The following is a 25,146-nucleotide window of genomic DNA, read 5'->3' on the forward strand; positions in this document are numbered from 1 at the left end:
AATGATGCTATTAAGAAACTTCCAGTTTCACAAGGAGGAATAAAGAATACTTAAAGGTGGAAGAGATGATGCCTCATTCAATCAGGTGCCTTTTTTTTTTTTCTTGCTAGCTTTCTGACATGGAGTTTTAGCAATTAGTTTTTGTCCAGGTAAATTTGAAAGACCCTCTTTTAAAACTGATACTTAATGTATGGCTTTAATCTGAGGAAAATAAAGTCAGTTTTTCTCCTGATGGTTTAATGCTCTCAGGCAATCAGCTTAACAGCTAATTGAGATCATTACACAAGTTATTAGTGACAAAATCGAAATATGTAAGCATGCAGCCCTTTATTTTTGTAAAGATCTTTGCTTATCATAGTTCTGTATATTACATTATGGTGTTATACAAATAAATTTATTTACAAAACCATGAGCTATGCAAGCTTCTTGCTTTTTTTTCTATTGGACTGATATTAATCTTTTTCAGCCCTTCCCCATGTATATTTCTGAGCATGCATAAAAATTAACTTTGGTGTGGTAAAACTACTCTATGTGCCCAGCCACATACAGTATTTATTTATTTATATATATTTATAGATATGTACAAAAGTTTGCCAGTATACAGAACAGTACAGAAGTGTACATTTTAAAATCCACAATGCAATACATTAATGGGTTACCAGGTCTCAGTAAAATAAAACTGAAGGAAAAAGAGTGGATTTAGCTAAGAAAAAAGTGATCAGCAACTACCTATATGTGTAAAACATTTTTCTTTTTTTCTTGGCTTGGCAAATTCTTAAATATAATCTGAACGGCAGTGCAATAGGTTGAGTTGCCTCATACACACTAAGACCAGTCTTGTTCTGTTTCTTGTGTAGAGGTTTACTGTCCAGCATACTACTTTCAAATGTACATTACAATAGTATCAAAATGTTTTGGCAAAAAGATCTCGAAAGGAACCATGACATTTGTTGACAAAAATAGAAATCTGTAACAAAGCTAAATAACACCAAAATAAAAGAAAAATATTTTCGTTTCAGTTTTACAGTTGTGTATAATCACACTTTAGTATATCTCTGTTCACTTCTAGTCCCCATAATGAAAAATAGCTTTATACAAAACAACTTACTAAATTTTTAACCATACATTTTCCCATGCTCAGTACACCCCTGTGCACACGCACTCGGGTTCACTCACACACCTTCGCACTTTTTTGTAAGAGGTGCTGCCTAAGAGAAGAGAATGCTCTTTTATCGTTACAACAGCAACAGTTTTACAAAAAAGCTTCACTCTAATCTAGTGTAGTAACTCAGTATTTAGCACGTGATTAGTATTAAGCCTCCAGCAATACAGCAAAAAGGTTACATTCCCTGGTTAAAATATTGGCTGTGGATTCTTTGACAACGAACAAAAAGCCTTGGTGAACTTGCAGGCGTGCTGTGCTCAGCCTTTAGGATGGCTCCTTGGCCGTGGATGGGGTGGACTTGCCGGCATTTCCGTTCTGTGCCTTGTAGCTGGTGAAGCTAGGTGTGTGGATTGTCCTGATGCTCTTCATACCTTGGTTCAGTGAAGTGGGAGAGGTAGAGGAGGGGGGGGAGGTAGAGGAGGAAGGAGGGGGTGGCCGGCCATTTTGAGTCTGTAGTGAGAAGGAGAGATGGTGACCTTTCCCTGGGTAAGTGGGGCTCTGAAACTTGGAGGAGCCATTAGAGACAGAGGGGATGAGGGAGGTAGAGTAAGTTATGCGACCTGCCTGAGGACCGAGAAGGTTAGAGGAAGGAATAGAGGTTTTAGTGGGTGGATTAAGAGGGTTAGAGCTGTCACTGCTAGAAGCAGGTGCTGAGCTGCTTTTCCCAGAAGTGGGAGAAAAGGCTGGGATCTTAGAAGCAGGTAGGGTAGGGGAAGTAGCCTTATAGTCCCCACCAGCTTTCTTAGCACTTCCATTAGCCTGCAAATAAAGATGGCGGGAGACAGTTTGTCAGAAAGCCAGTAACATGATAAACCAACAGGACCTGGGAAAATAGCCCTACAGAGAATAAGGATTAACAGTTCGAGGCCTGAGCTAAGTTTTGCAGCTGTGGACTGGACCTGGTAGAAAACCCAAAGTGCCCAATGAAGAGTGTGCATAGAGAGAGAAAGAGCCAACAAAGCTTTTGTGAGAAGGCGCGATCTATAGGTTATAGACCAGTCGCTACATTGGCCATGCTTCTGGGTTATTCACGTGTGAACAGACATGTCCGACTGCAGAGTTAATGTGCATCTACTGCCACCTATTACACTGACAGGTTAGTGACCGAGGCTTCCTGTAAAGACTCTCCAAACAAAAGCATTCCCAGCTCTCCTAAGGAACCACCACAGGGAAGTAAACAGGTAGCTGGCATCTTAAAATTACAGCTTAATACCACAGTTTAAAATAAAAAAAAACAAACAAAAGAAACAATAACAAAAAAAAGCAGCAGGTGTTTTATTGCAGACATGCATGCACAAGCATGGTGAAAAGATCAGTAGATACTGTCATGCCCCCAGGATCCAGGACGTCCAGTTTGACCTCACTCGAAAGACAGGCATCCGTTATTTGGTATAATCTCAGTCAGTTACTGGAGTTTTTAAATAAACAAACAACATTAAATGTCCATCCAAACACCGGGTTTAGGGTAAAACTACCTGTCTGTATTGGCGTGGATCCTGCAGCTTGTGCTGTTTGCCTGCTTTCTCCGTGCTTCCTTGTCTAGTTTTTGAAGCCATGGGGACCGGCATCCGGCTTGTCTGGGAGGCAGCGCTGGAGCCCTGCAGAAACGAGTGGAGGGGCAGGGAGGGAAGACAAGGAGAAAGCGCCATCAGTACCGGTGTGCTTGAAGGGGAGACTGCACACCATGCGCCAAAAAAAAAACCAACAAAAAAAAAGCTACAGTACTACATGCAGGGAAAGTTCAGGAGCTTCACACCGCAGGTGTTAATTTCCAGAATCAAATGGAGGAAACTGCTCAGCTACTATCAGCCTGGATTTCATGTCAGTGATGCTTGTCATTTCACACAGCAGATTATTTGACCCAGCTCCCCTGCATTTGCCCATCACCAATCAGCAGCAAAGATTAAAACAAAAAAACCCCAACGGTCTATTAGCTGTTAGATACCTTGTGGGGAGCCCAAACAAGCCACCTGAAAGGAAGCAAACAAATCACAAGACCCTCTTGTTTAATGGTGATTATTGCAGATTTTAGAAAGCAGCTGGAGGTTGGATTTCTTGGACTAAGGTACCTTACGTGAAGTGGCTGGGATTGCCGGAGGGGGCTCTATGCCAGCAAGGCTCTCATCCAGCACTACAAGCTCTCGGGGTGGGGTCTCTGGTACTATCTGGGCAGAGAAGGGGACAGTGCTTCCCTCAGAGCTGTATGTGCTTTCAGGGATAGATTTTGGACTCATTTCACTGATGGTGTTTTCCAGCTGCTTTATAGTCTGCTCAAGGCTGTCTAGCGTTCGGTATGTACTCTGCCGAATTTCGTCAGTCCTAGACAGGGACACTGCAGCTCCAGGGGATCCCTCTTGCTTCCCAGAAGGACTTCTGTCACTGTCCTCTAGCTGGGACCTGGTGATTTCAAATCTCTTTGCTTCCTTATGCTGCTTCAGGGTTCCATCTTCCTCCTCTTCTTCATAGACCACAACCTGCAAAGTCTTCTTCCCGGTCTTGGTTCCTGTCCGTATCGCCTGCGTCAGAGCAGCCAGCTGCTTTTTGGGGAATTTGAACTTAAATTTTTTCTTAGAATCCTGCCTGCTTCCAAACTGATCAGCAGAGTCCAAGTTTGCTTCTGTGTTTAGCCCATAGATCTGGCGGTATTTGTTAAAATTTGTCTTTGTGCTTTCTTCCTCTGCAGGAGGTCTGGTTTCTACAGGGTCAGAGGAAGAGTGAAGGTTAAATATGTACTGCTTGTTGAGACTGTGAGTCTCTGTTGAATACTCTGCGATTGCTTTTCTGTCATTAACTACTGGTAGCTCTTTCTTCTGGCTCTCAGAGATTTCATGTACTTCATTTTCTTCCTCCTCCTCTTCCTCTTCTATCTTTTCCTCTGTCATCATTTTCTCCAACTCCTCGTCACACTCCTCAAAAATTGTAGAAAGTCGTTTATACGCTGACCTAATATCCATTGGTTCATCAAAAATTATGATGACGGGTTTTTTGTCCAGACACACCACTGGCTCTTCACTGTCTGTGTTTTCTGGGATGCCCTTCTCCAACGCCATGTCCTTCCTCACATCGATGTTCACTGTTTGCACATCTCCGCCTTTCCGGCTGACTATATCATGAACTTCCCCACTTGAGAGGACCTGGACAGCTGTTTTGGTAATCATGAAGGCGATGTTTTCTGTGGGTGGGTTGTCTTCACTCGGAGAGCTAGCTGGAGAGTCTGTCTCTTCAAGGCTGTTCACACTGTTACTTCTGGCCACTTTGGGTCTTAGCACAACCTGATTGTAGTTAACTGCAGAAGCTTCTTGCTCCTGCAAGGAAGGTTGAGGCTCCGTAGCCTCCTGTGTGTGCCTCATGAGAGGGGCAACACTGCTGATGGGGATATGCTTGCCCATGGCCTGCAAGACTTCACCCTGTGGCAGACCCTGGCGAGCATCTTGTAAAAGTCCATACTTTGACTTTTGTTTCCCAGTTTCAACAGCTGGAAAATGGGATCCTGAAATATCTTGAGCCCCTCTTCGTTTGTCATCCTCTGGCAAACTGACACCAGACAGGTTAGCGCTTGTATTCTGGAGGTTTTTCTTAGAATAGTCTCTACTGTCTACAAACAAACCCTTGCTAAATGTAGGACTGTCATTCATTGAAAAGCCAATTTTACTGTCAGCTGTGCTGGATGAATCAGAACCCAATTCTTCTTCAGTTTTCCCTTCCCTCTTCTCTTTAGGATGGTCACTATCTGTGGGAGATCCTGTTGTAGCCCCATACACCTAAGGGGGAAAGTTGGATTACTTAGTTATTCAGGGCTGTTACCTTTACAGGACTTTTTTTTTTTTTCCCCCAAATTAATAATCATATTCTTGGGGAAGCGCAGACCTTGTGAACTCACCACTCCATTTACTGCTGCAGAGGCATGGCTGAAGTTGGCATCTGATTCCTGTCTTTCTTCAGGGCAAAATTACAAATTCTGGCAGAACAGTGCATGACATTACTGCTCTGTGCTATGCATGTGGCTAGCATGGGTTGTTACCTAGACCTCCTGTCTTAACAAGGCCTCCAGAATACACAAAATCACACTCGTTGCTTTATTTCCGACACAGTGCTACTTTGACCTGCTTCCAGTTAAAAAATCTCTAGTTTGTGTAAAATTGAAGTTGAAAAGATTCATGGTATCTGATTAAGTTCTGCCGGGGCACATCAAAGGGAGCTTGATGTGGAAGGGCTCACAGCAGGGCGCTACGGCTCGCTGGCTCCCCAAAGCACCAAATGTGAGAGCCTGACTAGCACTGAAAAGAAGTTTTGTACCCATAAAACCTGATTTTCAAATTACAACATTTTGCTGCTTCTAATGTTGCTCACACCTGAGCAGTGCTGTTCCATCACAGTTAATATGATCACAGTCTGAGCATTTCTAAATCCTTGCTGCAACTTAAAAGTACTCCTTCAAAATTACCAGTGGCACCCTGCAGCACCTGTGGAAGTGCAGAATGAAACACTGAGCTACATTCATTTATAGAAGCAACTCCAAACAGCACACACAGAGGTCATCCACTAGCTCAAAAATAGTATATTCCCAGCAACGCAAATTTAAGGGGTCTCTTTATTTTCAAATGAAGTCCCCTGGAGATGCTATTTCATAATACCAGGCTTTTCTTTGGGGCTTGGTTTGCTAAGTGCTAGCGACAGCTTAGGATAAACACCAATCATCAGGATGAGGGAATGCCCTGAAGAGACACCATGCCTATGAACGAGCAAGAAAAAAAATCTACAGTCAAAAGACGGCTCGCCAAGGACAAAATGAATCTGGCCTCAAGTGCCTGAAGGCAGTGAGCCAAAAGTGTTACTGCTGACATTGCTCGAGACTAGAAGCTTACTCCTAACACACCAGAAGGACAGATTGTACTTATGTGAGTGTCAAGATGTGCAGAAGATCAGTCAGGAGAGTTGCCCTCTCAGCTGAGATGAATGAGTGATGGTACAGAAATCCACAGGTTGGCTAGTACATGTACTCCCCAGGCATACAGAGGTTCACAAGGTACAGTTTCTACATCTCGTGATATTTTCTTATGTATTTTCCACACAATCACAACACAGGAGTGAGAAAGTGATAGACCAGTTCATCTCTGCAAAGGCTTACTAGCAGTAATGAGGCTGTGCTGCTGCTCCACGTATACCTTGACTTCTCTCATATTTCTCAATAAGGAGGAGCTCTCACACAAACCAACCACAGCCAGTGAGGCATCAGTGGGCAGGCTGACACTGCCTGCACTTCGTGCTGAGAGCAGGGAGCAGGCATCAGAAAAAAATGCCAGGGCTCATGGTCACCTCACGCCCAGACTTGCTAAGTGGCAAGTGCCTCCCAGTCCCATGACACATCAGAGCTCCCAGAATTAGGCCAGGCCATTTAATGGCACTTGTTGCCTGTGGATATGCCGACTCAGTGACTGAGTTCCCATTGCTCTGTGTCTTTTTTAGCATGCACCACTTCTTGTTGGATCAGTACAACATCTCATGGCGCCACTGTATAATATATCTCATTTTAGGAACTGCTGCCTTTCTATTAAAAAAATAAAACCACAACAAAATAATTTTCCTCTATGAGTTTATGACAACCATAAGGCTCCATATTTAAAGCCAGTAAACACTCTGTCAGGTCAGATGACAAAACCAGATCTCATTAATTTCCTGGACTCTGTTATTCCAATAAATAGCAGTTTATGGCAATTAATTGGCAGCACCTTTCAAAGAAACATTTCTGCTACAGGATGTGCAGTGTCTTGGGTGGTGACCAAGGCTCTTATGTAACAATATGATCTTCTCATTCTGACACCAGTAGTAGTAAGGACAAATAAAGACACATTCACACTTTTGTTTTCTCTGTAACCCTGTCATACACTCCACGACAAAGCAATTTTTCCCTTTTACTCATACCCATGAACTTGTACCCTCACCCAGCCGCATGTTTGCAGCTTTAGACCAGAACTGCTGTTTGGGCAGCTCCAAGCCAAGTCCTTGCAATGCCCTGACGGCAGTACCTTCTGGAGGATGTATGGATTTTGATGCTAGTAATGTGTCAGACACCACCATCTAGCTGTCACCTTGTGCTTTACAGCTGTAGTGCCCTATAGCAGATGCAGCTCACAGCTGTTAGGGCAGCTGGGTTCTTCTGTGCCTTGGGGACCTGGCAGAGTCATTTTCTCTCCCCCGCCTCCCTTTCTGTTAAACGAAGTTGAAGTGCAACATCTCCTGTAAAATCCTTGGGGAGCTACTAATGATGCTACATCAGAGAAGGTATGATTGCTATTTCCAGTTTGCACACACACACACACAAAATGCATGACAAAGTTGAAATGCTGTGCTGAAGAGCTGTGTTTTCTTCCCCACCATACCCCCTTTCATTGCAAACTGGCATATGGCTGAAATATTTGTCCTTTTTTTCGTGCTGCACATTGGCTGCCCACTAAGACCAGTCAATTCAAATGAAAACCCCAGTCCAGACACAGCTGTGAAATTCACCCCAACTTCACTATGACCCCAGAAATGTGGCACCTCTTCTAAGTTCCACCACTGAAGAGTGAATCTCAGGCATCGACTTTCAGAGTAAGGGCAAATTTGGCCTATCCAGCTTGAATGTGTCTTCCAATAAACTGAATGGGCTTTCTGAGCACCTATTTACTATTTACTTCAATATAAATTGAAGCAAAATAAAGAAATTCTCTAAAGTAGCTCTTGAGACTGAGAGGAGCCCCTATTTCTCCTCAAGACAAGTACAAAGCTTAGGAGAGATGCTTCACCATCCATTGCCAGAACAGCACTAGAAGGATGTTCTGAGGAGCATGAGCATCTCTGGTGGAAACTGATGGATCCTATTCTGATTTCAGAGAATCATAAAACTTCATGCAACTCTTGTGCAATTGCTGATGAGACATATAATGTAGATTGATATAACACTGGACTTGAGCATTTCTGAGCCATACAGAGATGAAAGGAAGGAAACCACTGGGCAGTGGTGGGTGGGGGTTAGAGAGAACAGATCACAAGAGATAAGATTAGTTTTGAAGGAAAGAAGGTTATGCCAAGACCGGGTGGCATGTTTACAAACGCCACTTGTTACCTTCTTTTCCTTGTGATGCATTAAAGTCCCAGGCCTTATGTCTTTAACATGTGTATCATTTCTGGACTGTTCAGCATGACTGTTTGAGTTTACATCCATAAAAGAGCACTTCTGGAAAGCCTAGGAAATAAATACTACAGGTTATCAGGAGACCAAGTAGCTTTTATACAGAAATTTCTGGAGATGACCAACTACAAAGAGAGCATTTGGTTTTAACATTTACAGCTCAACAATATTATTTACAAGCTAAAGAGATAACAGAGATTTTAGACTATCAGACTAAGAGAAATAGGGTAGACCCTTCAATCTGCCACAACTGGACTCTAACTCATCATGCTGACTTCAATGTCCCCTGCGGGGAGACAAGCTTGACTTCTGTTCTTATAGATGGGGAAACAAAGGCACAGAGTGCTGCAAACTATTCAAACTTAAGTAGGAAGCCCATGACAAACTTTGGGCTTGTGACAGTACCTACTTCCTACTGTCTGATATCACCTCAAACCCCCCATCAGACGTATTTTGGCCTCGACCACACATCACTTAATAACTAAACCTAAGGTTTTATATGTTAAAAGAATCACAAAGCTCAGCTTTCTTTACTCCATTTACTGTCCTCAAACACTTCCCCTGTGCGTCCTTACCTCCATTCCCAGTGAATATTAGCTGGGGTTTGCTGTTTCCCTGGATAGGACAAGCAGAGCAGAAATACAGATTTTCTTCCCCAGATGTTCTCATCTGGAAGTAATCTATATGTTGTCTGCAGAAATGTGAGGAAGAGGTGGGAGCAGCAGGCTTACACATTCAATAAAGGAAAGAAGACATCTAATATCTCTTCCCCATCCCTTGTTGTCCACTCAGCTCCCAGATGTCTGTCTCATGGCACATCATGCAAGAGCTACATAACTCCACTTCTTCGCACACAAACTGTTATTAAAACTCAGAGACCTGTGTCTTTGCGACAGCCCTCACTAATGCTCCAGAAGGTGACAGTCCATTTCAGGTTCCTCCTGATCTGGAAACACACCAATATATGGGCTTGTGAACCACCGGCTTCCCACTGTGTGTACCCCAGGGCACAGCTTGGACTTTTCACCCTTTGTCTTGCTGTCCTCTTTCCATTTCCTTTGGGCTTCTCCATCCAGTAGGCTCCCAGATCCAGGGGAGCAGAACCATCACTGCACAGTGCTGGCTCAGTGTGCATGACTGAGATTTCTGCAGGCCTCTAATGGCATGATCTGCCACTGGTGAGATGTACAGGCAGGACACCTCTGTCAGCCAGGGGAATGAGAGGAGCGCTTACAGGAGTCAAATGCAACATGACATGGAACAAGACTGTATTCGTATGCCATGTATTAGGGAAATTATTTAAATCCTGGCAACTCTCATGAAATTAATATCCCTGATTTCAGATTACTCAGGCCTGTTCTTCAAATACTATACTCCTCCTATGTATTGCATGTTCATGCAAAATCAGAAAAGTAACAATAATGAAAAAATCCAGTGCAAAAATCAGGGTGTAGAGTTTGTTCTGGTTTTCCATTACATCCTGTTCTTGTTTTCCATTACATCCTGTTTGTATGTGTTTATAGACCAGAGTACCTAAGACGAACTATTAGAATAAGTAGTCTTGCTCCTCATAATACAGAGTATGGACTTCCCCAGCTTACCCATTTGTGAGACCAGTGATGTGTTTTTGAGTTACAAAGGCATCCTCAAAGTCCTTCAGACTTTAAGTGAGGAAGAATCCACTATTTCCTTTGGAAATTTGTTTATTTATCACTTTTGCTTCAAAATATCTGTAAGTGTCCAAATACATTTTGTGCTATAGCAGCTGATATTTGTATGCCTTTTTATGCTAGATTAAAAAGGTACTTCCCATGAAGGTATCTTCACATCATACTCAAGTCTCTTCTGAACCTTCATATTCTTAACTGTCTTTTCAAATAGGGAATGAGTGGACACTTTTAGTCATAAACGCAGCAGCCCAGTGCTGATCTCACTGATCCTGTACAGAGAGATAAAAACACTCCCTGCTCCCACACCTACACCCAAAGCAGACACTAACTTTGTGGCAACAGCACTGACCTGGGACCTCCTATCAACTTGTTACTGCAACTCCTGTTCCCTTCCAAGACATGCAGTTGTGGTCTGGCCTACATTTGTTGTTGGGGACTTTATACTTCAGTGAATGTATGATGACCATTATGACCATTAAGTGATTGCTATCATCTCCCTGATCTCATGCTTCACAAGTTTTGTTAAGCTGATTTAAACAGTAAAGATTTTAAATGTATTTCCAGGCCATTGATGAAAATACAGAGTGCGACCTGACTATAAACATTTGCATCAAAGGCAACATTTTCAGAGACAGACAGCGCTCAATTGTCCTATGATTTTAATTTTTTTGTATACTCCATGGTGCCAGATTTTTATCAAAATGTTGTATGATGTTTGATCAAATGACTTACAAAAATGTTTATAGGTATACAATTCAGTTTAAGTAGTCAAATCTGCAAGTGCTGTTTGCTTTGACAGATCTGTGTTCCATTACACTGTGTTTACTAGCAGAACAGTTTATGTTTGTCCTTTATTTTTTCACTGATTGAATCTTGTACCTGATCTTCCATTATTCCACCTATGATTAATATCACACTAATAAGCCTGTAGCTTCTGGATAAAGCAGAACTTCTAAACACAGTACCCTGTCAACCTTCTCAAATGCACCTGATATTTTTGTATTTTGTTTTTAAATAAGCATTACTTGTCCCCAAAACTAGCACTTAAACACCCATTCCCTGTTGAGCTACCATACCTATTTGTCCTCCTTAGCTCCCCTCAGCCCCTCTTTCCAGACCTTAACCTCCATTTCACTGTCACCAGTTGCAAGGCAGTCAGATTGCTTTCCTGGAGACAAGAGACAATGTGACAGTTTCCTGTCCCATCAATGTCCCCAGCCCTCCTGGCGCACTAGCCATTAGCGCACAAACAGGGGACAAGGGCAAACTATTGCAGGTAAACCTGCAAACCAGCTGTTGGAAGCACTGGTGGGTGAGACTTGCGCAGGCTGCACCCATCACTTGTAACAGTTGCTGCTTAATACCCACATCTCCTGTGCTGCAAACGCTCCCTGGGCAGCACCAAACCCACCTTTCAGCAGGTGGACAGTAAGATCATCTCACGTTTTGACAAGTGCTCTGAAACACCCCAGCAACAGAAGTTATAGCCAGTTAAGCTGATCCACATCTCCTTTTCTCATGTGGGTATGGAATAGGACAGAGGGTGCCCCTGGGAAGCTGGATCTCACTGATGGTAGCTGGAATAGTTGTCTTTTACTGCAGCATTGCCATCATTGAACTAAACTGGTGTATGCGATGTCAAGTGAAGGACCAGTAAGAGAGCACTACTCCTATGCCACTGTCAGAGTAACGTACCAGTCACAGAACAGGGAACAGCAAATGTTTCAGTGTTCAAACACTCCAGAAAACACTTGACCATGGCACAGAACAAGTGAGCACAACCCACCACGAGCAGAGCTTGTATTCTCTGTTCCCACAAATGTTGACATGAATGATGGACTCTCAGCACCTTGCCAATCCGGTACTAAGTGAGAAATGCTAGGCCAGGGACAACCACACCTAATGCACACCAATATTTTACTTGTTCCTCTAGTGGATAATTCCTACATTCTTGACCACTCCCTCAGCTCCAGACCTCTTGAGCAAAATTTGGGTGGTGCTTACAAAATGTGTACCACCCAGTGCAGTGAAGTGGGACTGGGTGAGACTGGCAGATCCACTTTCCTTCATATTCTGAGCTATAAATTGTGTTGAGGCCTTAGAAGTTATATTGGGCCCAGGTGTCTTCATGTGTAACCCAAAGGGCATACCTGTAATTCTGCCATTATTTTATCTCCTTCTTCTTCCTCTTCATCTTTTGCCACTGATGCTATAGCATGCCCTGTGCTCTGAGACAATGCCTGATCCTCTTTAGGGGCTTTGGGTTGTGCTACTTGCCCAGCATCTTCACTGCTTTCCTACAACGGGAGGAGAAAGCACAGACAGACAATACAGTTGAGCCCTCCTGATGTAAAGCAAACACGGAAAATTCAACACTACTGCAATTCCCCTGTTGCAAGGTCCCTCTTCCTTTTTAAGGAGACCACTACTTCATCAGTTCAAAACCAACCAATATTGCTGACGTGACAGCATGTTCACAGATTAAAAAGCTTCCTAACTTGGACTTCCCTCTATGTCCTTCAGGGAACAGAACAGATGGGGAAAGGAAACCCAAAGAAACTAATTTGCAACATTTCTGTAAAAACGCTCTCAAATCGGAGCTGATCTTCCCCATCTGTGTAAGGCGCGCTTTTTTATTTTTAATCGTCTTAGCATTCTACATGAAAGCAGCCTGTGACTTGCCTTCTACATAGCTAGGAGATAAGAGCAGCAAGATTCCTGTAAACAGAACTGATCTAACCTTACTTGTTCATTTGGTCTAACAGTAGTGTTTCCTGGTAAGCAGTTTCAGTAGCTCTCCAGGATGTAGCTCTGTCTCAACTTATTTTGTGGTTTATAGACACAGACCACGCCTGGAAACATTTCTCTCTGCCAGCCACTCATCAACAGTCTGATTGCCTAAAGTCTGAATCATCAAACCTTGACAACTGCAGCCTCTTTTCTGGTTGCATAGATGACATCTCCTGATCTCGTTGTGGTTAGTCCTGAACCTGGCAGGTAACTGCGCCGCGGAGGTGGAGGAGGTGGAGACTTGGTCAGTTTGTCATTATCCTGTTCTCCATCAGGAACTTCTTCTGCAAGTAAACAGAGCAGCACAAAGTGAGAATAGGTGAAGGAGGGGAAAAAAGTATTTGCATCCCTGCCTCAACTGGAAAGGAAAAAAAATCGTCTTAAAAGGTCCTGCTGCTGAATATATATGAATAGAAACACATTCAAGATTCAAGTGGAAACACCTTGAACAAAAGCAGAAAGTGCTGCACTTTCACAGAGAAATCATTTCACTTCACCCAGAGTTTTTCAGCTAACCTCTTGTCACCCACATCACTGGGGCTGGATTTTAGCCCTTGGTGTACAACTGTGACAGCACAGCACATTTCTGCAAATCAATCACTTGTGAAGAAGCATGTAAGGTGCAGGTTCAGCTGGGTAGCTGCTTACAGATAGTGCTCCTGTAGCCTTTGAAAGTGTGGCCACTGACGTGGCTTCTGGCAAGACACCAAACCTGGAGGCTTCTGGTCATTCTCAGCAATTCTGAAGCAACCAGCACACATTTCTGTTCTGTCTGCAAGGTGCTGCCAGCAGGGTGCTCGGAGAGGAACTGAAGAATTTTGTCCATCTTTCTTATAGTTGGACAAAACTAGCTAAGTTCAGACAAAGGCTGAGAGGGAAAATGTAAACACTGCTCTGGAGATGTCACCTCTCCAGTTCAATGAGTCGTCTTGCCCCTGAGCAGGGCAAGGAAGCACCAAGGGCAACTGCACTTGCTTCTCTTCTAAAAAGGCATGTGTTTTCACTTTACTTACTACTAACTATTCCAGGAAAGCACAAGTCTGCCTTTGAATTATCATATAAGAGCCCTATATGTATATTGTTCTAACCCACAAAGATTCAAATACCAATTCCAATAGCTGAGCAGTGCCAGACCTTGCTTTCCTAGGAGAATCTTCCAAGGGAAGATCAGTTTCTCAAACTGGTATTTCCCCATCATGATGCTTCCCCACCGAGCTTCCACCTCCTCTTCTCCACTGTCACTGGATGGCAGTTTTTCCAGAAGCAGCGTTACATTGCTTGTGACCTGTCCCTGTGTGTTTCTGGTCACAGCAACATACATGGCACCAGCTACCATGTTCACACTGCTGTTTACAATGCTTGTTTTCAAGACTGAGAGAATGACCTTTCTGCAGCTACTTAGTGTTATATAAACAGCTGGAATAAATATAACCCAGAAAGATAAAACCTCCTGCTTTTGGGATTACCCAGCTGTTTAGGGTTAAGCATTCCCTCTGGGCAAGTCATTGCATAACTGCCTGCTCCTGGGGCTGTGTCAGACTCCTCCAACAACACAGTGGCTGGCCCCTGAGGCTGGATAGAGCCCTTGTCTGACCCGGTCTCATCTTTGTTCCCATCTTAGCTCAAATGTTCTTTTCAACTGCTTAAGCTTAAAGAAATGCTCTGTTGTATTATCTCCCTCCTTGCTTATCTGGGGAGGGATTGCAACAAGAGCGAATTTCCACATGCACTTTACATTAGACCACTTCTTTGGTCAACACACACCACTCAGTTTTTAGTGACAACAGATGTACTTCTACCAGCCCAAGGTAAGATCTGCTGCTATAAAACCAGAGTAATTCTTAAGATAGTGTTTAGCAGACTATGAGATAGGGCCTGTGCAAACTCCTACTCCTTTTAATGGGCTCAACCTATCACCCTCAAACTGGTAATGGCTCTGACTGCAAGAACACCAAAGTTTTTCTCACACTTCAAACAAGGCTGGGTGAGAGACAAGGAAAGCACAAAGACAGAAAGATTCCTATCACCTCTTTCACACCTGTGAGACATTCATCCATCTCCATCTTCAAGTGGGAAATTAAAAGAAGAAACACAGGCAAAAGAAACTGATAGTGAGTGGCAGGTGCACAGGCTATTGAAGGCTAATCCCCTCACATCCCTCTAACTGGAGCTGTTAAGCAGAGGCTGTGATGGGGTTTGCTCACAGTCAATGCACCAACACTGGACAAGACATAAAACTTCAAAGCTGGATTTCTGTTTTTTTTACTAACCAATGTTATTTCCCCAATCTAAATGGGAAGGAAAAAACTCTGGAGGAAAAAAACTTGAGGAAAAGACCTTATTCTAATACTTTTTTTTTTTTTTTTTTTTTTTTAATGGCTGAGTTCTTCTAGCATATTTACAGAGGGATGAGTAAGTGGACAAATACAATTAGCTGGAGACTAATCAACAATTAGTTGCAGACTAACCATAATCAAACCCGCTACTTTATGGAATCTTCTTTGGTGCCAAAGGGCTCAGCGCTTTTGTGAACAAAATAGAAGTTGTTCATCGCCAGATATTTCATTGAACTAAAGCACAGCCAGACTGGAATTAATTTTCCCCACCATACAAATTTCTACTTGCACTAGAAAAATCCAACATGTTTTAAAACGATCTCAATAATGCCTGCCTTGAGGCAGCCTTTGTAGTCAGATAAGCAAACTGTTTTTAATGCTGAAGCTACTGATCACTCAGCACTTGCAAAAATCAGAGCATTCTCACATATGAAGGCATAAAGAGAGATGAAGGAGCCTAATTTCTAATGTACATGCTAGAGACATTCATTGTATTTTTCACTGAACAAGACTGATGAGTTAGAGTCAAGACATTAAAGAAATATTTAGAAAGTCATCTGCAAAATTGTGCAAAGTGCGTAATTTTACTTTGTTTTGTGCTTTATAGGGAAAAAAAAGAGTTTCTTAATTGGGTTCTGTGTGGAGAATGGCTGAGACAACATATTCTGGCAGTGTGATCTATCTGGCTTCTGCAGCAAAGCCAACAGAGGACCCTGCTAATTTATGGACAAAATGTCTTATGCACTATATTAGTAGGCAGGTGGTCTCTCTTTCCTTATGTTGCTCAGTTTACTAGTCTACAGCAGACTGATATTGAAATTTTCATCTTGAATCATAGAAGAGTTGGGTGGCATGTGAGATATTTAATCAAATATTAAGGAAAAGTTTTGCTGTTCCATTATTTATGTTACTATTGCAGGATTCATTATGCACAACAGAAGGCAAATGTGTCAATCTCATCAAATTTCTCCTTAAATCTGCTGGCTACACACTGTATTCTAGAAGTGGATTAGTTAACTATGTGAGTTACAAAACTTCTCTGTTATTGTGTTCTGAATTTTTTAAGATGTCACAGCTCACTGCACCCATATGGTATTTATTTTCACAGACATACTCTATTTATGCCAAACACTACAGAAGATAATTGTGCTGACAGTCAGTAACCTCACTGAATGATGCCAGAATTCTAAAATTATTTTATGAGGTTCAACAGAATTTATTTTAAACATATATGTTATGAAACATCCAAGGAGCCACAACTTGTCAGTGCTAAAGGTGCATCCAGAACAAAATGCTGGATCTGAAAACACTCTGCCCAAATTCTGTGTGAATGCTGGATATGAAAATACTCTGCCCAAATTCTGTGTGAATTTGTGTACGCAAGCCCCAGGGCATTGTTTTGCAGCTATTTCCAACCTTGGCATGCCAACACCTTGAGTGCAGCATGCAGCTCTGGTCTTCAGAGCTCCAGAAGGACACAGTGGAGTTAGAGAAAGGCAACTGAAACAAGCATAGGGAGGGAGCAGCTGGCCTAGATGGAGAGACCAGAAAGGCTGCAAGTTTGCCATTTGGAGCCCATGGGCAGGCTGAGACCTCCAGGATATGATCAAGGTTTATCCACTGCCTTCATGATTTTATAAAGGGAATGTAGAGCTTCTGTTCGCCAAATTGCAGAATATTAGAACTATGTAGAATTAAGTGAAGCTGGTACAAGATCATTTAAAAATAGATAAAGGAAAGTTTCTTCACAGGATGGGGAGTGATCTGGAGCTTGGTAACACAGCAGTGGGGAGGCAAATGGTATAAACAGGTATAGAGGAATTACTGGATAAAAGGTCCTTAATGAATATGAAAAGGAGGAGGTTGGGATATTCACTCTAATATCAAACAGAGGTGCTGGGGGAGCACTAGCAGGCTGCAGAAGGTGGCCAGGTTCTATGCTGCTCACAGACAGCATCTCCCATTGCTCCTGTCAGAGACAGACTGCTGAGCTGGATGAACTATTGCTTAAATAGCTGGGTAAGACTTTTGCAGCTGACTCATGTTTGTCTAATAAGGTAAATCCAAGGTTTGGCTGAGGCATCTTCTTTGTTTCTTGAACTTTGAAGAAATTCAGACACAGATTTGTATGTTAAATTGTGAAAGAAATAGCACTGAATGGACACGTTGTCGTGCTGTTACCACAAAGTAGCTCTACCTATATAATTCTTGATCAATGGTAGTCTAAGACATTCTCTCCACTTATGGGGATCTTACGTCCTCCTCATTGCCTCATACAGCCTTCTTCAGCGCTTCACTTTCCTTATCATTATGAGTTTTTCCCTAATATCGAACCTGGATCTTCCTGGTTGCAACTGTCAACTTCTACTACTGTTCTACCCACACAAAGCAAGTTGGTCTTTTATTTTTTAAGCAGATTTTTATGCATTCAGAGATTGCTTTGTCCTTCCTCAGCCTTCACTTTCTCATGTTAAACAAAACCAATTCTTTCTTTTTTGTTTCCTGGAGATCACAGTTTTTTAGAGCTCTGGTCATTATCATCACTCTCCTCTTGACTCTCTCCTATTTGTTCAGTCTTCCTTGAATTTCTGTGTAAGAGTTCACTACTGCTGAGCAGATTAATGTATTCTGTAGATATTCCTGTTCATCTCATGATGATGTTTGCCCTTTTTTTGCTACAGGGACAGAGTCTGACTCATGTTCAACTTGAACCTCGGTATCGCTGTATCATAGCTGTGGACAGCCAGAATGCTTACTGTGAAAGTCATTCTCATTCATTCCTAGATATCTATCCACTTCCCCAAGACAACTCAGCTATGTAACATCACAGGCCATTTTCAGACCTCTGAGGGACTCATCCAAAACATTGGTTGTATTTATAGTTTAAGATTATGAAGTTAGCAAGGATAATTAAGTCTGACTTAATGATCTGACTGACTGATCTGACTTTCCACTTAAGATAGGTTCAAGGATTTCTTTAAGCAGGTCTTGCAGCATGCACAGTTTGTGCCTGAGCAGCCTTTCAGAAAAAAAAAAACAACATAGTATTGCTTAAAGATTTGAAGTGGCAGAGAATTCCATATGTTCATAATTAAACTACAATGATCAGTTACTCTAAATGTTAAAATTTGACAGCTAATTTTTAATGTGGCTCTTTCTGGCTTCAGCTTCCAATTGCTGTATCTTGTTGGAACATGTTCTGCAAAGTTAAAAGGCCTCCTTATCCTCAGAAACCTCAGGTATGTCTTGATCTTCTTTTGATAAGAAATATGTCTACAAAAATTGCTTTTTAGGTTTCTGATGGTAAGATCATTTGTGCTTAAACTCTTTGTGGTTCTTTCCAGACTTCTCTGTAATGCTAAACTTTAAAGTGCAAAGCTGAACTCAGGATACTAGATATAGAAATAGTATAGTATACAGATATTCTCATCTCTGTCGAAAGGAAGGTGCACTCTTACTCTCCTGCTCATGAGAAGCCTTTACCTCCAGAGGACAAATTCACTCTCTCGGTTGCAATACAGGGAAATTCATGTTAAGCTGGTTACCCACACTGGCATCTAAAAAATCACTGCATCCTGTCCACAGGACTTGCATTATTCCTCTGGGACATACTCACAGGGATGATCAATAACACAGAAATCTGTAAACTGAAACCATTCTAGAAAGCAGGAAAAATAACCTCTCTTTTCCAGATATGCAGTCCTTTAGTACCATTTACTCTAGCAAACCTTACCTGAAACTTCTAGCTTTTCCACTGCATCCCCTTTTGGCAGGGCTGCTGGCTGGGGAGGCATCTCCAGGTTAGGAATTGACTTCATTATATTGGCCTGGGCCTCTTCCAAGAGCTTTTCAAATTCCTTTCCATTATAGTGATCAAGGTTTTGTCTTTTCTCTTCCCATTTCTTTTCAGCTTTCTAGACAAAAATCATAAAGCATCTGTTTATTTCTCTGATTTCTGTTGTGATCACTTACCTTAAAAAAAAATCCATGTGTGAACATTATAGGTCAATATGGATAGATTCTTTCAGATCTAGTCAGCAACTAGAGGGAATATATTAACAGTAACTGTACACTGGTTCTGACTTCCATTGTGCTAGATATGGCACAAACACACAACAGACAGACAGTGGCCACTGCTCACTAAAGGAATAAAAGCAAAATTTAAATCTGGGTAACTGCCTTACTATGTCATGCTGGTGATGAAAGTGCATGTCTGTAATAACACATGAGAGTTCACTTGTGAGTTTTCTCAATATCTCTGTGTGAAACTCTAGGACTTCATGCTTTTTCACTTTCACCTCTCCATAATGAGATATGGAGATTTAAAGAGTGAATGAAATCCACTGATGCAAGTGTTGCCAGAGAATAATATGTTATTGTTCAAGAAAAGGTATTCTAAAAACCAATTTTTAATTTATATATATATAAAGGTTATTTAAAAACCCCAGTTACTCATTTTGGTTACATGTTATTATCCTGTTGCATTTAAAATCAGAGGGTATCTTCAGAAATGCAGAGTGTAGTTAGGGGTTAAGCATATAAATCCCCAGAATGCACCTGAAGAATCCCACCTGCAGCATCAAGAGTGAGACTGGGAGATCAGACCCAAAGAGAGGACAACTGGTTGAAGAGAACACACCGTACCTCAATTGATACAGCTCGGTTTCTGGTACTTGCACTGTGAATTTCCTCAATGAAAAGACTTTGCATGGTGGCGCCATTGACAGAGACCTGTGGTGCTGGTGTGGCCTGTGTGGGCTGGGAACTTGTTGCAGGCTCTTGCAGGGGGGCTGGCGAGGTGGCTGAGAGGTGGCCACTTGCTGGCCCACCTTCGCTGTGGCTGGTTGCAGTGGGTGAACCCTGGGCATGGTTGACCAGGGCTGAGGAGTGTTGAGACTGATGGATGACAACAGGTGAGCTCTGTACATGATGGACTGTCATTGTTGAGAAGGGGACGACTTCTGACTTGACTGACGACACCTGGGACTCTGATGTGATTGCTGTGAAGTTTTGCTGTGCATGTCCCTGGCCATGCTTGAGCTCCTCCTGGTTTTTCAGGGCGTCAGCTGCAGTGGCCTTTTCCATAGCAGGGTATTGCAAAGCTTGGGATGGATCCACACCCCTCAGCAGTCCTTCTGTAACATGTCTGCCCAGCCAAATTGAACACAACAGCGTGGGACATGGTTAGCATACAGGTGAATCATCAGCAATACTTAACAATGATCTTTTGCAAAGGAAAAGCATCTACATAAAAAACATCAAAATGGTGGGTTTTTTCTTCCTGGTGCTCTCAGTTGTGTGATTTTATAGCGTTCTCGCAGAGTCAAGGACTCAGAGTTTCAAAGAGGCCAATCTAATTAGGATGGTTTTGCCTTTTAAAATGTTTACAAACCTTCACAGATGTACTGGCACTTTTTGACCAAACCATGAGTTACAGTGGGTTGATTTTAGAGGGAAAATGGAAATAAGTTTACTTAAATTTTATACACTGTATTTAGCTAAACAAGATGTTCCTGGACTATTAGCACAAAAAGTGGTAGCTACATAGAATGTGAGGTAGCAGTCTGGCAAATTGCCAGAACAAGGCCTTCAAATGATACTTCACGTAGGTCTTGTTTGTTAAGAGTTTGGGGTAGAATGAGTTGAGGATGTAAAGAGTCAACTATTTCTGGCAGCTAGTTATGAAATGGATGAGCTTTGGAGTGTAGCTAGCTATCAAGTGCCATCAGTTTTTCTATTACTGAAACAGCCTTTATGAGGCTTAATGTGTACTTTTGCTGCAAAAAATTACTTTTGGTAAAACTTTGGCATGCATAGCTTGTTGGGTTTTTTTTTCCCAAACAGGGCAAGACAGAAAATTACTGTAGTCATTTTTAAGAAAATGAAACTAATATGAAAGGATATAGATGTTTATCTACATGAAAAAAAAAAAAAAAGAAAAAAAAAAGTGATGGCTCTTAGAAGACCTGTTAAATAAACCATTTTATCAATCTGCCAGCACTGGCAAATTCATTGTACACATGCTCCAGGATATATGGAAAGAATGTCAATCCTACATTCTTTAGAATAATGGTAGCAACAATAGGCTTATGACTTATGTTTTCTTGTAATTGAAGTAAAATTGAGACCACCACCACTGACAGTTTGGCCTGATTCACTGGTTTTGAGTAAGAATTAAATCCAATGCTTCGTAAGGCCTCATATAAATCAGAAGTCATTTGCTGCTCATATATTCTGACAAACATAGCTAAACACTGGCACTTAGTGGACACAAATTTTATCTAATATTTCAACTTTCTCTAAAGCACCTTCCTTGCAAAGAACAGAATAAAGAATTTGCATGAATTCACAAGCATATTGAAAAATATTTCTTTCTTTCAGAAGGTTTAGGGTACCTTTATCCACTTAGAATCTTTTCCTGTTTCATTTCTTACTGTTACATTTTTGGGGATGCACATTTCGGTGTCAGAGAATATTTCTGTTAGCTTAGATTGCTGTAAATGCCTACAGTGAATTAGCTCAGATATGGGACTGGTGCCACTCTGTAAGCTTTCTCATCCAGGTACTTCCCAAAGCTGGATGTGCTAAGTTCAGAGGGAGCTTGTTTCAATTCAAAGATCTTGATGGCTGGGGCTTTTGGTCAGAACAGAATTATGGCACAGAGCACAGGAAAGGCTAATTTGACTTCCTTTGAGAGGGCTCTAGGAAGAATCTGTAAAATACTGCAAGCAAGTTGCATTTCTTAGTATTATCTGGGGAGAGGAGGAGAACCCAAACCTGAAAGCTGTTCCAGCCCTGCTTGAGGAAATTCTTTAGTTTTGAAGGGGAAAAAAAAAAAAAAATCACCTCCTGAGCATGGTAAGGATATCAGTCATGCTGCGCACACGTTTCAGCAAGCTGTCTAGCTTGTGTGGTTCTTCCTTTAGGAACCTCACAGCTTCTACCTCAATCCTGAGGATCGCACGCATTTTATTCTGCAATGTTGGGAATTCTCCTGCAAAGACAACAACAGTGAAGCTCAAGAGGAAATTATAAAAGCCCTGGGGAGAAACGGATTATGGGGTGAACATCAAATAGTTGAGTGTCTACCTCTCTCCAAGGGCCATGCAACAAGCTCCTTAATCCCAGCTTTAAATCCTTTTGGAAGTGAAAGTTAATGCCCCCAGATCAAAGGCAAAACTGTTCTCAGCCACTGTGGTTAAAAAAGAACCAAAAGTAAAAAGGAAAAGTACATACCTTTCAGGGTGGCAACAGCTTCTCCCACTTGACGCAAAAGAAAGGCTCCATCTTCAACATCTTTCAGTGTAACTGTCTTGCTGGAAGCAGTGGAGTCCCTCTTCAGGTCTTCAACAAATGCCTCCAGCTCACTGGCAAAACAAAAAAGTGGGCATAAAATGTAAGCAGGACTTTCACACTGCAATCAAAGACATGTAAATGAATATAGCTAAGCTAAACCAGAACTAAGCTAAACCAGAAACCTCAACTGTGGCATCTTTAAATCTGACACCACAGGCTGAAAAAACAGCAGAGTGCCATGAGGGGAGGTGAGGATGCTGGACACTCACGCTCACAGCATAGGAGCAGGCTTGTAACTAGCCCAAGTCATTGATTTCGCTGACAGGCTGCAGACATGTAGAGAATATCAACCTCAGGGCAGCTGCGCTACAAAAGGCAAGTGAGGTGGTGAAACACATCAAACAGCCATTCCTCTAGGGATGCAAATCCTAGAAGGGGACAGACACACTGTACCACTACATCCAGTACTGGTTTGCACCTCGCATTTTCTCATTGCTGATGACATGCAAAGGAATGCCCAACAGAGAAGTAACAACCCCAAAACTGGCACTAATGGCCCCTTGATGCAACCCTGTTTGTCTGCCAGGTCCTGCTAGACAGGGATACAGGGTCAGACTGAAACAGCAAGTGTGCATTGTGTGCAGCTCTCGCTCAGCATTTGGATTCAGGAATGAGTAACTTTAGATGTTTTTTTCCAACCAGTGCTGTCCGATGCTTTCTCCAGCTCCATCTGGTGCTTCCTCATCACCTTTCTCAATATTTTTTCCAGTGCTTCCATACTTCACATAAATATTAAAAATCCTTCAGACACATAAACTTTATTTTTGTTTTGAGGGGAGACAACTTTTTTCCATTTAAGGTTGAGACCATAAAGCTTTAACCGGAGTTTCCACACAAAAGTTTAAAAATTTCTCAAAAAACCATGAAATGCATTACGTGCAACTATACAAACACCCATGCGAATATCTTAAAAGGATCATCTCTTGAATATTTATTCTAAGAGAAATGTGCCTCTGTTAAGATACCAAATTTACTAATAGAAATACTCTGAGAAGCAGTTTAATTGCATGGTAAAAAGCAATGCAAAGCAAACTCTGAACTGAGAAATCAGCTACTCATTTTAACCTAATTTTGGGCCTCATTTTTTGCATCCACTCAAGTAGCAGTTTTGCAATTGGAGTAACACAACCAAGATACGGGCTGATTGCCTGAAAAAGGGTAGGGGAAGGCTGCCTTCTGCACCCACCACAGGTCTTGCATTTCCACACACTTCCCTTGTGCCAGCACTGCCACACAAATCCAGCAGAAAATCACTTATTTTCAGCCAGGTAACTTCCTAGATCCATCTCCATTGATAGGTAACAAGAGGAGGAAGAGATATGAGAAAGTGGCCAGTCATGGGATGAAAAGGAAAATAATCCCTTGCAGCACCATTCAGCATTTAGGTCAATATAAAGGGGAAGCATAGTCACACAGAAAAATAAATGGCAATACAATAGCACTTCTGATATATAGAGAAACAGAATTAGTATCAGGATCTGAACATCAAGTGCATACAGCAAAGAGTTAATTTCAATCCAAAGACTAAGAACTTTAGAAACTATAAAATAATTTTGAATTAAGAATCATAAGTTGCTTCTGAACAGACCAGAAACAAGTGGAAGTAAATGATTCTGTTTCTATTTTAAGACCACTTCTCCCAAAGATTCTGCCTTGAGAAAGACTGGGGAAGTTACAATTTCCACTAGCACAAGAGTACTTGCAGGAAACAATCCGGGGGACCACACGATGGCAGCAAGGGAACGTTTCTCAGGGCTTTTTTCCAGTGGAAGAAGCTGCAATAAAGCAGGTATCTGCTGTCTCTGTGCCTGGCTGCCTTTGCAATAAAGGGCACGGATAGAGCCGAGGAAGCAGCTGGACAAATAAACTGGCTTTCAGTCACTCACTACAATGCAAAGGTCCCTGCCCTCCAGGATGGTGCTCTACAGTCGTGCATCCTCTCTACTCTTAGTGCCCTGATACTGGCACTCAGACCAGGCAGCACTACTTTGGGAACCACAGGGTACCCCACCACCCTGAGCTTTTTGTAGGTGAGGCCTGGGAAAGCAGCTTTGCAGAAACTGGCATCCACCAGGCAACAAAAAAGGTAAGGGTAGAAGCTTAAATTTGTTCATGGGTGGAAAGCAGAGAAAGGAACAAACACGGAAAGAACAATGTTACGATGTTTTGGTAGGTTTGTGATTGTTGGAAATGTAAGGACAAAGGAATGACTTCCAGGTAGAAGACAATGGCTTTCTTTCCCTCTTCTTTGAGCAGAAATGGAAGGGTCATCACCACTCAGCTGGCGAGGAGCACAGTGGCAGCAACAGTCAGTTCCGTGGCTGAGCGTGTGCGGGGAGGAAACGGCAGGTTCCCAGAGCCAGGAAAACCCGCCGGTGGGACAGAGTGGCCAATCTCGTGAGAGGGACTGATGCCGCGGGGGCATTGCCAGGGGCAACCGCGGGCGATTTATACGGCCCCCAGGGAATGTGAGTGACCAGGACAGACAAACAGGGTGTGGGGCGGCAGAAGTGCCTGGCGCTGTGGTTTGCACAGCAGTTGGGCAAGCAGGGAAGGAGGACAGGGAAGGAAGGGCGCTGCTACTATCAGGCCCTGTGATCAACCTCCAGAGCTGAACCATCCCTGTGGCAGTTTGGTAGAGCAACAAAAACTCAGGTG

At 42.4% G+C, this 25,146-nt stretch overlaps 1 protein-coding gene across 1 annotated transcript; it reads right to left on the reverse strand.

The window, feature by feature from the left end:
- Positions 1-1,429: 1,429 nt before the first annotated feature.
- On the reverse strand, positions 1,430-22,499 carry KIAA1217 (KIAA1217 ortholog; the record flags this gene model as incomplete). The annotated part of the gene is given in 11 exon segments (XM_029084403.1): positions 1,430-1,924; positions 2,641-2,763; positions 3,235-4,926; positions 5,046-5,123; positions 8,271-8,390; positions 12,157-12,303; positions 12,926-13,080; positions 18,866-19,046; positions 19,777-20,278; positions 21,979-22,126; positions 22,369-22,499. Coding segments are annotated over 11 exon segments (3,772 nt in total), but the record flags the coding sequence as incomplete, so codon positions are not given.
- Positions 22,500-25,146: the final 2,647 nt, after the last annotated feature.

Source organism: Antrostomus carolinensis, unplaced genomic scaffold, assembly GCF_000700745.2.
Source record: "Antrostomus carolinensis isolate BGI_N321 unplaced genomic scaffold, ASM70074v2 scaffold34083, whole genome shotgun sequence".
In the NCBI taxonomy this organism is placed as follows: domain Eukaryota; kingdom Metazoa; phylum Chordata; class Aves; order Caprimulgiformes; family Caprimulgidae; genus Antrostomus; species Antrostomus carolinensis.